This window comes from Drosophila nasuta, chromosome 2L (assembly GCF_023558535.2).
Source record: "Drosophila nasuta strain 15112-1781.00 chromosome 2L, ASM2355853v1, whole genome shotgun sequence".
In the NCBI taxonomy this organism is placed as follows: domain Eukaryota; kingdom Metazoa; phylum Arthropoda; class Insecta; order Diptera; family Drosophilidae; genus Drosophila; species Drosophila nasuta.
The window spans coordinates 5,122,437-5,134,426 of NC_083455.1; the positions used below are offsets into that span (position 1 = coordinate 5,122,437).

General features: G+C 36.5%; 1 protein-coding gene across 5 annotated transcripts; it reads right to left on the minus strand.

Annotated features, from left to right (window-relative positions):
- Window positions 1–690: 690 nt before the first annotated feature.
- Window positions 691–8,777, minus strand: LOC132787400 (uncharacterized). 5 transcript variants are annotated; one of them, XM_060794451.1, is made up of 7 exons: window positions 7,985–8,754; window positions 5,386–5,785; window positions 4,229–4,344; window positions 3,638–4,159; window positions 2,545–2,704; window positions 2,119–2,137; window positions 1,372–1,596 (listed from the first exon to the last, which is right to left on the minus strand). In XM_060794451.1, exons 1-6 carry the CDS (start codon window positions 8,357–8,359, stop codon window positions 2,124–2,126), a joined length of 1,587 nt encoding a protein of 528 aa, XP_060650434.1. In that variant the 5' UTR covers window positions 8,360–8,754; the 3' UTR covers window positions 1,372–1,596; window positions 2,119–2,123. The 5 variants fall into 5 exon arrangements, with proteins under 5 accessions (XP_060650425.1, XP_060650434.1, XP_060650416.1 ...); XM_060794442.1 differs by lacking the exons at window positions 1,372–1,596; window positions 2,119–2,137 and adding an exon at window positions 691–774 and having other exon boundaries at window positions 7,985–8,773; XM_060794433.1 differs by lacking the exon at window positions 2,119–2,137 and having other exon boundaries at window positions 1,372–1,952; window positions 7,985–8,777.
- Between the last annotated feature and the right edge of the window lie 3,213 nt (window positions 8,778–11,990).

The following is an 11,990-nucleotide window of genomic DNA, read 5'->3' on the forward strand; positions in this document are numbered from 1 at the left end:
AAGCTTTTTTCGGCTTTATTTGACCATAAGATTCTCGCACCCCTTTTTTCGATAAAACCATATGCTAAAATTAGACCAAATTAATATACGGCAAATATACTAAAATATACTGGAACCTATTTTTAGTATATTGATGTTCAAAATATACCAGATTGTCAGCCAAAGCAGCTCAGACCAGCAGGTTTTTTTTCCCATACAAAATTTTTTCTTAATTAACTTCTACAATTTCTACTTCATTGCAAGATAATGTTCAGGAATCATAATTATTATAGTTATTATAATACCCTTATATGGGTGACGTGTATAAATACATTAAAATATGCTTTGAAATTCTCTTTACCTCCCAAAAAAACAATTTACTTCTTTGTTTCAATTTTTTAAAACATACAACTATATGGACACATATTTATAAAAATACATCACAAGTTATTTCCAATCATTAGACGTTGTTAGTAAATACATATTTACTTATTTACACATTTGGGAATTAATCTAAACATTTTCGCCAATATCATTCATAACATTTAGTTTAAATTTTCTTAATGTGCCTCAGTATTTTATCGCATTAGTTTTCCATTCATTCGCTTCGCTTGAATCCGGCAGGGTAATAAAACTTTAATTACGCCAATTACTCACCCTAATGAGACTTATGAGCAAAGACTTAATATACTTACAGCCATTAAAAACATTGTTCGTAGTTTGCTGTGTTTATGGCCGACATTTTTTTGGTGGGGAAGGAAAAATCAAATCAACATAAATAAAATCGCCTGGCACCTAATTTGAATGCAAAAATAATAAAAATAATAAAATTAAAGTATTTTCGTTTATAACAACTTTCTGCACCATGTTAATGACTCATTACACATGCAACCCAAAACGAGAAACGAGAGACGAGACAAACAACAACAAACTTTTTCAGAATTTGCTGGCAACATGAACGTGGCCAAAATGCGGCAAACGTAAAGTTGAATTATGCAATAAAAAATAATGCAATAATTGTGAAAATAATGAAAATGGCAAACATGTATGCACCATATACTTGTATGCTTTGCGAACTGTCTGAAATTGGGCAACCTGAACACAAATCCTCCCAAAATGAGGAACAAAGAAAAGTTGTTTGCTGTTTTTTGCTCTGCTAAACTAACATTCTATAGAGACATGGTTTCAGCTTTTAAAAATAAGGATGAGTTGTTATGAATATTTTAAGATAAGCATCTACTACTTTCTATATTTTTATAGATACTAAACAAATATTAAAATAAATTGTGTTTAGTTTCATTATTTCTGTAAGTCCTCCCTCATTTTATTGTCATTAATGTTAAACACATATTTGTTGCTTACATTTCTTCATTACATTTGTTAACCAGCGCCTTATAAATCATAATTCAAAACTTTATTAAAATAAAAGTTAACATTGCATATAAAATAAACTAAATTGCACAAGTCTAAAACATTGATTAAATAATGTAAATTTATCTGATGTGTGTATTATGATGAAATGCCAATCGAGACACAGAGAGATATGGGAAGTACAGAACTAGTATCGAAATTGAAAATTGGGATCCGAACCATAGACAATGCAAGAACATGGATAACCTGTAAAAGGCGTTCAATGAAAAACACCGGGAAGAAAATATTAAATAATAATGATAAACACGTAAGGCAAGAAAACATACAACATAATTACAAACAACAATATATTACAACAAATACGATGTTTATTCAAATGATACCAAAATAGATACAAAGTTAAATTCGAAAAAGGCAATTACAAAACAAAATACAAGTTTGTAATGTATAATTTAAGTAATTTTATAATCGAAATAGCTTAGTAGTGGATTTAATAAATTTTCTTGGTTCTTAATGGAATTTTTTCTTTTTGGTAAAATCTCATTAGCCACCAAAAATGGGAAAACGTGTCCAAACTACTTGTCCCATGCTGTTTACGGATACTGCAATTGTTTGTGTATTTGATTTAGGATTCGCATTAAAAGATATGTCATTGTATAAGGAATTGTATAACTTAATTAGTTTAAAGGTTATTCGAATGTAGTTAAATGCAGTACATAGGAAAGGGATTAAATAGCATACATTTATACCAAAAATTACCAATTTTACCTTGACTATGGACTAACATCTGAAATGAAAAAGAATTTAGTAATTCGCTTTTGTAAAATATACATTTGTACATAATATTAATAAAACGGAGATGCGTGTTCGTAAGCTTGTTTGGTATTTTTTGGTATATGTATGACATTTGTAAGCTTTGTTTGGTATTTTGATAGGATTAACAGACCGAAATTGTCAAAGCAAATTATTAAATTCGCCAAGAGAACTAAGCACATAAAGCATACAGACTTTCGCGTAGTTTTAATGTATTCTATAAGACCTGTGTCGATAAATTCATTTAGTTACATAGAGGACATTCGAACATGCTTAGTATGTACATATGACGAGTATAATTATGATTAAAATTTCGATTTTAGTAATCATAGCGCTCACATGCCAACACCCAATGCACCATATTGCAACACTTGAACTTGCCTCGTGGTTTGCACTGCAAATGCTCCTTAATATACTGACAGGGACACTGGAATTGGCCGCAATGGCGTCCTGGCTCCAGAGGAGTTACATCGACCAATCCCCGCAATGCTTCCATGCCCCAGCGGGAGCCATAGCGCAGGTATAGTTGAAGACCACGTTCCTAGGAAGCAGACAGATGGAGGGTATTAAACAGAAATGAGAGACATCAAAGAACAGTAGGTAATTAAGGTGAGGGGGTGATAGTGTGGGTGTGGTTATTAATAAAGGAGTAGTTGATAGTGCTGAACGTACAACGGTACGTATGTGTAACCCAGAGATGAAATGATCAAATAATGCAGCATACTTTTCGGCTGTTTTAAGAAATTAAAAATTGATGTGTGTATAGTATATAAAATGAAGAGAGAGGTAGACACGTAAACGTAACAAATAATAATAATAACTCTGATTGGTTTTCAACAGGTTTTAATCGTACAATTCACAATGCACACACAAAAACATAAAATTACACGTTGTAAGCGGAGCAAAAAAGATAGAAAGGAAATAAATTGTTTCGCGTCTCGTTGGACACGCCTAAAGCCAGCAGCCCATGCAATTGATGCCACAGCACTGGCGATGTTGCAGACTGATTTTGATTTTGTTACGCAACAGCTCCTCCTCGTATTGACATGGGCAAATGGACGACTGTAGATGCCTTGGTGTTTCATGAACTCCCGCCTCCTGAACGGTCCAGTCGAGGCGACGACGCAGAAAGTCCTTGCCCCAGCGCTGCAGATAGCTGAGAAACAGCTCCTGGGCAACGGCCTAAAGAGAGTGGATTGAGTTTGTTTGTGCAGTGCACGTCGGTGTGAGAGACAAAAAAGAAAATGCGTGAGCGATGCGATGATCAATGTTCAGATAGAAAGACAGAGAGAGAGACAGAGAGAGAGACCGAGAAGTGTCAATCGATGAGCATGAATGCAGCTACAGCTACAACTACAACTACAACTAACGTTACTACTTTATCTACGAGCGATCAAAGCAAAGCAAAGACAACTGCCAGCTCAGCTACTGCATAAATGAGCTTGTGTTCTTGGCGAAAGTAATTACAACTCACCTGCTTGCGAGAGAGACGCACTGGCTGACTGCCCTGGATAACGATATCGTTCACATCAATGTCCAACTTCGCCTCCCAGCCAGCCTTGATGGCTTCGCCGCCATTCTGTTCGGTGTGCTCGAGGAATTCGTTAAGGAAGCTCACACATTGCGTGGCATCGAAGTACATGAAACACAGGTTGACCTTGTGGCAGGAGATGCGACCACGATCGTCCAGTACCAGTAGAATCTTATGTCTCATCAGCTGCTTGTTCACGCGTGCCAGGCACTTTTCCAAACCACGCGACAGTCGCAGCTTCATCCACATGCACAGGAAGATGGCCGCCGCATTAAGGAAGAGCCAGCCGACGCCGAGAGCAAACAATGCCACGCCCTGCAGCCCTGAGAAGAGCAGCGCCAGCAGCACGGCGAACGCAAACAGTATCCAACAGACAAGGATCCGCTTATAGCAAATGTTGTACACCGTGAAGCGATAGTCATTGACCAGCGTCTCCATTGCATTCACATAGTCCTCCACAGTGAGCTAACAAAAAGGAGAAAGACGTAAGTGGTGAGTGGTCAGCATAGACTGATTGATGGCCCATCTACTTACCGTCAGACCCTGAGCCATCAGCTCTTCTGGAACTAGCTCGGGACGGAATATGGCGGGAGTTATCCAAGGCCATTTGGTGTTGGCCGGCAACAGGGTGACAATCACATCTCCGTTAGCTGTTGGTTATTGAAAAATAGGGCAATAAGTGTTTACTATGACCTAATCCATAAATTCATTAGCTATATAAAACGTAGTCTTATTTTATGTGTATATATAACATTCTTTACAGCTTTTAAGGCAATTAATTTGTAATAAAATTATGTAAAATGAATACTTGCTGCAATTTTTAACCTATCATATAAACCAATTCATTATTTCAGGTAAGTTTTCCCCATAATATTTATAATATCCTAAGGTAACTCATTTTTAAAAATTGTAAATTCAAGACGAATATTCTCTCTCTCACTTCAAATGATAAAACTTAATTTGAAATTGCACTTTTAGTATACTTTTGCAATGCTAAGGCAGTTTAATTATCATAATATAATGTAAATAACCCAATCGATCAATATCTTCGATGTATATGTTTACACAAAATAGGTCACAAATTAAAACTACTTTTTAAAATAATTCCAAAATAATATTATTATTATCTTATTTCAAGTATATCCAATATATGTATAATTATTCTAAAAAAATTCTTATCTCGATTTGAGATATTTTCTTCTAGGTTAACAGTCTTAAAACGAGAATATAGTATTGTATTTCAAGAATAAACAATCTAAAATTGTTGTAGAACTTTAATCTTGATTTACAAGGTTACCTTACTGCGATTATTCCTGATTTAAACACATTTTTTTCTGTATATAAAAAAATTTAAATTTCTTAACATATACTTATGGAAAAATTGAAAATTAACTTCTCAAAATTAAATACATATTTTTTACTTTATATTATTTTATAGCTATAAATAAACGAAACTAAAGAAGCCAGCTAACTAAGACAAATAAACTACGTAGCTTTTATTACTCATTTTCAGTGTATAGTACATTTAATGTTCAGGTCTCTAATTACAGTTGAAACCTTAGTTTTAATTACTGAAATATTCGAATTACAATTTGTGAGGTGCATTTAATTAATTAACCCCACCTATACTTTAACTAAGAGCTAAAAGAGTTCAGAAAATTTATTGCTATGAGCTTGAGGAAGTTACTTACCAAATCCTTCACGAATGCGACCCGTTGACAGCTCAATTGTGCGCATTCCCGAGGCCTGATCCACAGGAATGCTGACGCTTTTACCATGAGCATTAGCGCTGCCATTGTTAGATGCCCCGCTATTTGGATGAGTGGACGAGGACAGAGATGGAGCAGCCTGCGATGATGAGACTGAGGCTAACGCTGATGTTGTTGCGGTCGATGTAGACGATGCTGCAGATGCTTTTTGGTTTATTAGCTGCTGTGAGTGACGAGGAGGACTGTTGCTGCTGCTGCCACTGCCGCTGCCGGATGCATTGAGATTAACGTGCGTACTCTCAGTTGTCAAAACAGCGGGCGTCACATCCGGCAACGACGACGACGACAATGTGCCAGCTGTTGTGGAGGAAACTGCAGTCCGCTGTAAAATGTGACAACAATGGGTTAATGTTCTTGGCCTTAAGTTTCAGTTCGCCGCATAAAGTCAAGTCAGACAGCAAGAAAATGAAAAATATAAAAAGAGAGACTATACCACTTATGCAAATGCGCGAAAGAAAATCAATAATATTGATTTGAATATTACAATGTCGCGAGAACTGTAATAAATACAAGTATGCCTTGCCACATGTGCAACAACCTAAAAAAAAGTAAACACAATTTATCATTTTGCACGTACGCAACTTAGCTTCACAGTAGCTAAAAAGCTAATGTCAAAGTAGGGGATATTTGATCAGAAATTCAACGACAACTCGACAGTCGATAGTTGATAGCTGCACCTGTTCAAGTTTGCCAAAACTGATCTTCGACGTGATATACATTTTTATAGCTATAAGTAAATCTAAATAGGGTAGCAAACACTTTTATGACAAAGTACACAAAATAAAAAATGAATTTTTATTAAGTCAACATCTAGAGTCGAGTCAGTAGTATAATTTAGCGCCAACTTCCAAAAGCAAATCACAAATTATTACCCGCATATTCAATGTTTACTTTATTATGTTTATCTAATTATCATACAAGCAGCTATGTTATTCAAGAGCTAAGCAAATGTAAACAATTTTGGAGAGTAGGTAATACCCTACAATATCGATACATTAGTGTAATAATGATGTCTCTCTTATTTGTAACCCACAGTCCTACATACAAATTATTGCACATTAGTGCAAATTATTTAAATGCTAATTGCATGCAAATAAATAGTTATTTATTCCAAGTTTTCTTCATGTATTTTGTCTAAACATTGGTAATATTACACAGCGAACACGTAGGCACTTTTTAGGTACATATTTGTAATTATGAATGGAATCATTTACTAACTGACGTGAATAACGATATCTGCTGTTTTTTAGATAATAAATACAATTCTAAATTTTTTTTGGTTTACTCATTCTAGAAATGTCCCCAACAAATTTCCGTATTTATGTCAGTGTCAACGTTGACAAAAAGCGTCTTCTGCTCTCCTTAAGACAAGTTGCGAAACGTACAAAAATAAAATAAACACACTTCATTTAATCATTATCAAAATAAAGCTGGCAAAATATTTAAACAAATGCTGCTTGCGGCAACGAAATTCTGCTTATTATTATTATCATATCATTTCTCTCTTCGTCATAAACAGAAAAAACACTGACGAAACCACAATAAATAAGAGAGTACTGACTTCATATGAAGAATTTGTGTTTACTCTTCTGATTCTCATATTTACTATATGTATGTGTTTTTATTTGCACGTGCTTTGTTCTGCCCTCACTTCAAACCCTAAGAACTATATAAAGAAAAGCAATTATGATCAGCAAACAAAATATATCATATTTATAAAGCAGCACTTCAAAGTAATGCCTACTAAAACAACATTTCAGAGTAAGGTTCGTCAATCAATATCATAAATGTTATAGCCGTCAAGAGGTAATATTCTCACATCTCGGTTAGTCACATAAATTAATATTAAATATCACCTTGTATTCACAATCGAACTGCAGTCGCAATTGTTGCGAAATAGCTCCAGAACGAATCACTTCAATTTAAGAGTACTTTTTATCTATTCTGTATATCAAATGGAATTCTCTCTAAATTAGAGTTCGGCGTATAGATAACGATTTATTTCGACTACAATGAGTTCCAACTGTAGAGAGAGCAATGAAAATTTCTCATCTCCGCTCATGCATGCACTTGAACTAATCGGACAATCCCTTTCGACATGCAATGCATTATGACTTGTTGCTTTAGCTTTTTAGCCCGATGAGTAATCAAAGCTTATCGCCGACGCGACATCTCAACTGTCCCGACACGACGCGTCGTTCTTAACTTCATTTGTCATGCGTGCAGTGTACCCCCGGATGAGGAGGGGAGACAGCAGAAAGAAGTAGAAGCAAAGTACCGCTGCTAACAACTCCATTAGAGGCGAAGCTCAGACGTGTAAACAACAAAAGAAACGTAGTTATAACGCACCCAGCGAATGGAATGAAAGGAAACTGAGAGCACAAACGTACGCACAATGGAAGACGCAATGGAATGCGTTTGGTTGAGTTGGCGACAACACGTGAGAGTTGCATTCAAAGAGAGTGATGTCAGAAGAGCGAGCGATGCAAAGAGAGAGAATGAGAGTGAGAGACCAACTAACCTGCACAGGTATTGGAGCTGCGGCGACTGCTGCTGTTGACTGGTCATTGGGACTGCGCGAGCGCGCGCGTCTGTTGTTGTTGCTGCTCACCACTGATGGTGGTGGTGGCGGCAGCGACAACTTGTTTTGTTGTTGTTGTTGTTGCTGCTGTGTGGCACTGCTGTCTCCATCGCCGCTACCGCTGCCGTCGCCACCGTTACTGTTATTATTTTTTTCACTGATGTCGGTGTCGTCGTCGAATTTAACCCAATTTTTGGGCGTCGGTTGTACGTCATCAGCTCCATTCAACGGCACATCCTGCAGTGGATGTGACGTTGGCGTCGACGTCGACGTTGCCGACGAAGTCTGCGCCTGCGCTTTGGCCTCGTGCTCCATTGGCTTAGGAATGTGCGAGTTTGCGCGTGAGTTGTGTTTGTGTGTCTGTGTGTGTGATTGACGCGTATTTGGAATTGTTTTAATTGAACGTGTTTCGCTTAGCAAACTAACTGACTACGTTTTGTGTTTTTTTTTGTGAGTTACGTTTGCGTTTGGTTTTGCTTGCCGCTTACATAACCTCAATAACAATTCACACTTGAACTGTTGCGGCACGACTGCTGCTGCTGTTCTCGTTGTTTTTGTTGGTAGCGCCGCTCTCGCTTTGGCTTTTTCTCATTTAGTTATAACTGATTTTTGTATTTTATTTTTTTTTTAGGGGCAGCGCACAACGCGTCGTTTACGTGTTGGCCGCTCACGCGTTCTCGACACACTGCCGAGGCACACCCAGCCCAAAACCAAAAAGCGCAGCTTAGCTTGGCTCAAAGGCGTACTTCGCTCGCTCGCTCGCTCAGTTAAGTGCGCTCAGCTAAAGCCCTTTCCGTTCCCACACGTTCCACGTTCCAAGTGTTTCCAGCGGCCAGACGCTCTAACTGCAAACACTCAACTGCGCTGCTCACCTGTTGGCAAAGCTTTGTATGCGGCTGCTGCTCTCCCTCTCTCTCTCTCTCTCTCTTTTTGCTCTTTGCTCTCTTTTCGTTCATTCGCTCGTTCAGCGCATTCAGCTCATTCATTAATGTTTTTATTTTTCCGTTTCGTTTTGTTGTTGCTTTTTTCTCACATGACAAGTTTTTGCTTTTTAAAGTTGTTGTGTTTCGTTTGGTCCAAAACAAGTTGAGCTTTCTCCCCCCCACCCTTAGCCCCGGCCATAACAATCTCTGACTCACAATTTGACTCCACTCCACTCTACTCCCCTCCTCTTCCCCTACCTTGCCCTTTTATAATAATCATTTTTATCTTTTTATTCATTTGTTTACTCGTTTGAAGATCTTTGGAGTAGAAAATTTCGCAAAATGAACAGCTTGTTTAACGAGCACTCGCTTTGTGTGCGTGTATTAGTATTCGTGTGTTTGTATCTCACGATTAGCTTCGCCACGCCGCTTCAATTTCAATTTAAACAACACAACAGCAATGACAATAACAACAAAAGCAAACAATGGCAGTTGGCATTGCTTATCAGTACTTAAGTGACGTGTTGCCAGTTTCAGGAGAGTGGGAGAGAGGCCGTATTTCAACTGCCTATCGGTTATCGGACACACGATTATTTTACAACCCTGTGGGAGTGTGTGTAACACTGGCTTAGTACACACTTAGAAACACAGCCAACTCACTTTCTATAGGAGCAGCGTATTTGGGGTATGTTTAATATTTATACCCGCTACCAATAGGGTAGAAAGGTATCATAAATGTATGTAACAGGCAGAAGGAGGTATTTCCGATACTATAAAGTATACATATTCTTGATCAACGTCAACAGTCGATGCGTTCGTGTCCGTCCGGCCGAATGACTCCGTGATCTCAGAGTCTATAAAAGATAGAGCTATACATTTTTTTCAAGAGCACTTGTTATGCTAGCACGTAGATTTCGCAAATTTGTTTAAAATTTTTGACACGCCCACTTCCGCCCCGCAACTTAACGAAAATAACAAATGTCGCTAGAGTTGCTAAATTTGGTGCATACAATAATAAATATATAGTCTTAGTGATTCTAAAAAATTTTTCAAATATGTAGAAGTTATTAAAGAAAAACCTACTTTATGGGGAACTTAGTTACTTTGGCTGACATTCTGGTATATTTTGCACTCTATGGTATATTTTGAATGTAGTACTATATCTATATACCTAAAATAATCATTGATATAATTTTAGTATTTTTACGATATTTCAATTTGGTATAATTCAAAATTATACCGAAATTAATTTTGCTTTTATTAAAAATGGGTGGCTGGTATTTCACAGTCGAGAACACACTACTGTATCTTACTTACTTTTTCTGCGTTGTTTATATTGCATTTTTATGTATGAATATTATTCTACTATTGAGTTTATTGCTCAGTTATATAAAAGAAATAACATTTTTAATAATATTCTAAGATGATTTCACTGTACTTACAAACAAGAATAATTGGCGCTAAGAAGATTAGACTTGTAATCTACATGCGAATACTGTATGAATTACAGCAAACAAAATCCTACTAAGAAAACAGCAATCCACTTTTGTTGAGAATGTTTTATCAGTTTTTGTTGATATCGCAATCTCATAGTAACATATATGTATCGAAAAAATATAAAAATTTTTTATCTTTACATTCTTCAAATATGCAAAGAAAATTAAGTGTTGCAGTCTGTGATGCACTTCGTTGAATTCATTATAAGATTAGATTTGTCTATTAATTGATTATTTATAAAGTTCGAAATAATATACAACATTCAATTAAAATGATAAATTTCAAATTCAAGTTAATTCTTCATAATATATTTCAGCTATTTTGTGTTTTGTTTAAATGTGATCAAAAAAATATTGCAACCCATTATTTTGGTTTGATAAAAGTTAAAATATTTAAATTTGTATATATTAATAATAATATTGAGTCGACTATTTTTATTTTGAATTTAAGCCATGTCGCACGCTCTATGTCAATAATCATATTCTATTTTTTATTCATAAATTTCTTTCAGCTGTCTCAAGAAGTTTGTCTTTCGCCTTTTGAATGTTTATTTTTGCAACTTATGCAATTTCATCGTGCAACTTGAATTCATATTGAAGTGAATAGTGCAAAGTGTTCCCATTTGCGTTTACTTGAATAGTGAGAAATGCAATTTAAAATCAATTTGACGTTGGTTGTGCCACTCGTTTGAAAAGCGGTCCAGTTTTCATGTCCTCTCGATAAGCGGGCAAACATTTAATAACAAATTTATGGCGCTATGGTGCATAGTTTTGACCATGACAACAACAACAAAAACAGCAGCAACAGCAACAACAACGATGATGACGACACCAACAATTTTTGCTGAATAAAATGTTAAATGCCTGGGACGACATTACTCGTATATAGTGGCAATTGTGCGGCTGGGCTGCCACAAGAAAACTTTTGCCAGCAATAAATTATGCCACAAAATTATTATATAAACGGCTAGTGTCGAACGACAGGCTGGAAAAGGGAATTGGCCAACTGCCAACGCCAACGCCAACGCCAAGTCCAACACCAACACCAAGCAAAGCGACCTGCCTGCCATCCTACTATCCTGATTCCCAACCAAGCCAAGCTTGGCCAAGCGAAGCATTGGCCAAAAGTTGTTAAGCAAATTATGGCCTGGCGCAAAAATATCTGAAACTCTTACGTTATATGGAAAACTGAAGACACACAGAGAGAGAGAGAGACGGAGACCGAGTCGAAACTGCAACTGTGGTCGGAGAAGAAGAACAAATGCAGATGGCCAAAATTATCAGTGGTCATTGAATTCCACAATTGTTGCGGATTTCTCGGGTGCTGCACTAATGAAAGCATGAATCTTTTCTAGATTTCATTATGCATAGAAAACTGCTCTTTTAAAACCTATTCAATGTTTAAGAGAAACTAAACGATGAATGACCATTAATTATTTATATGAGGTATTATAAATAATAGTATTCTACTTAATATAGCACTAATCTTTATTTTCACCATTTTATTTGATCATATATCTAATGTAA

What these genes read in the sequence shown, in the direction of transcription:
- LOC132787400 (XM_060794413.1), bottom strand. Translation starts at nt 8,359, where the DNA reads ATGGAGCACGAGGCCAAAGCGCAGGCGCAGACTTCGTCGGCAACGTCG. An exon ending in CAGCTCCAATACCTGTGCAG is followed by an intron (nt 5,786 to 7,984) that starts GTTAGTTGGTCT and finishes CACATTTTACAG; the next exon opens with CGGACTGCAGTTTCCTCCAC. An exon ending in TCGCATTCGTGAAGGATTTG is followed by an intron (nt 4,345 to 5,385) that starts GTAAGTAACTTC and finishes AATAACCAACAG; the next exon opens with CTAACGGAGATGTGATTGTC.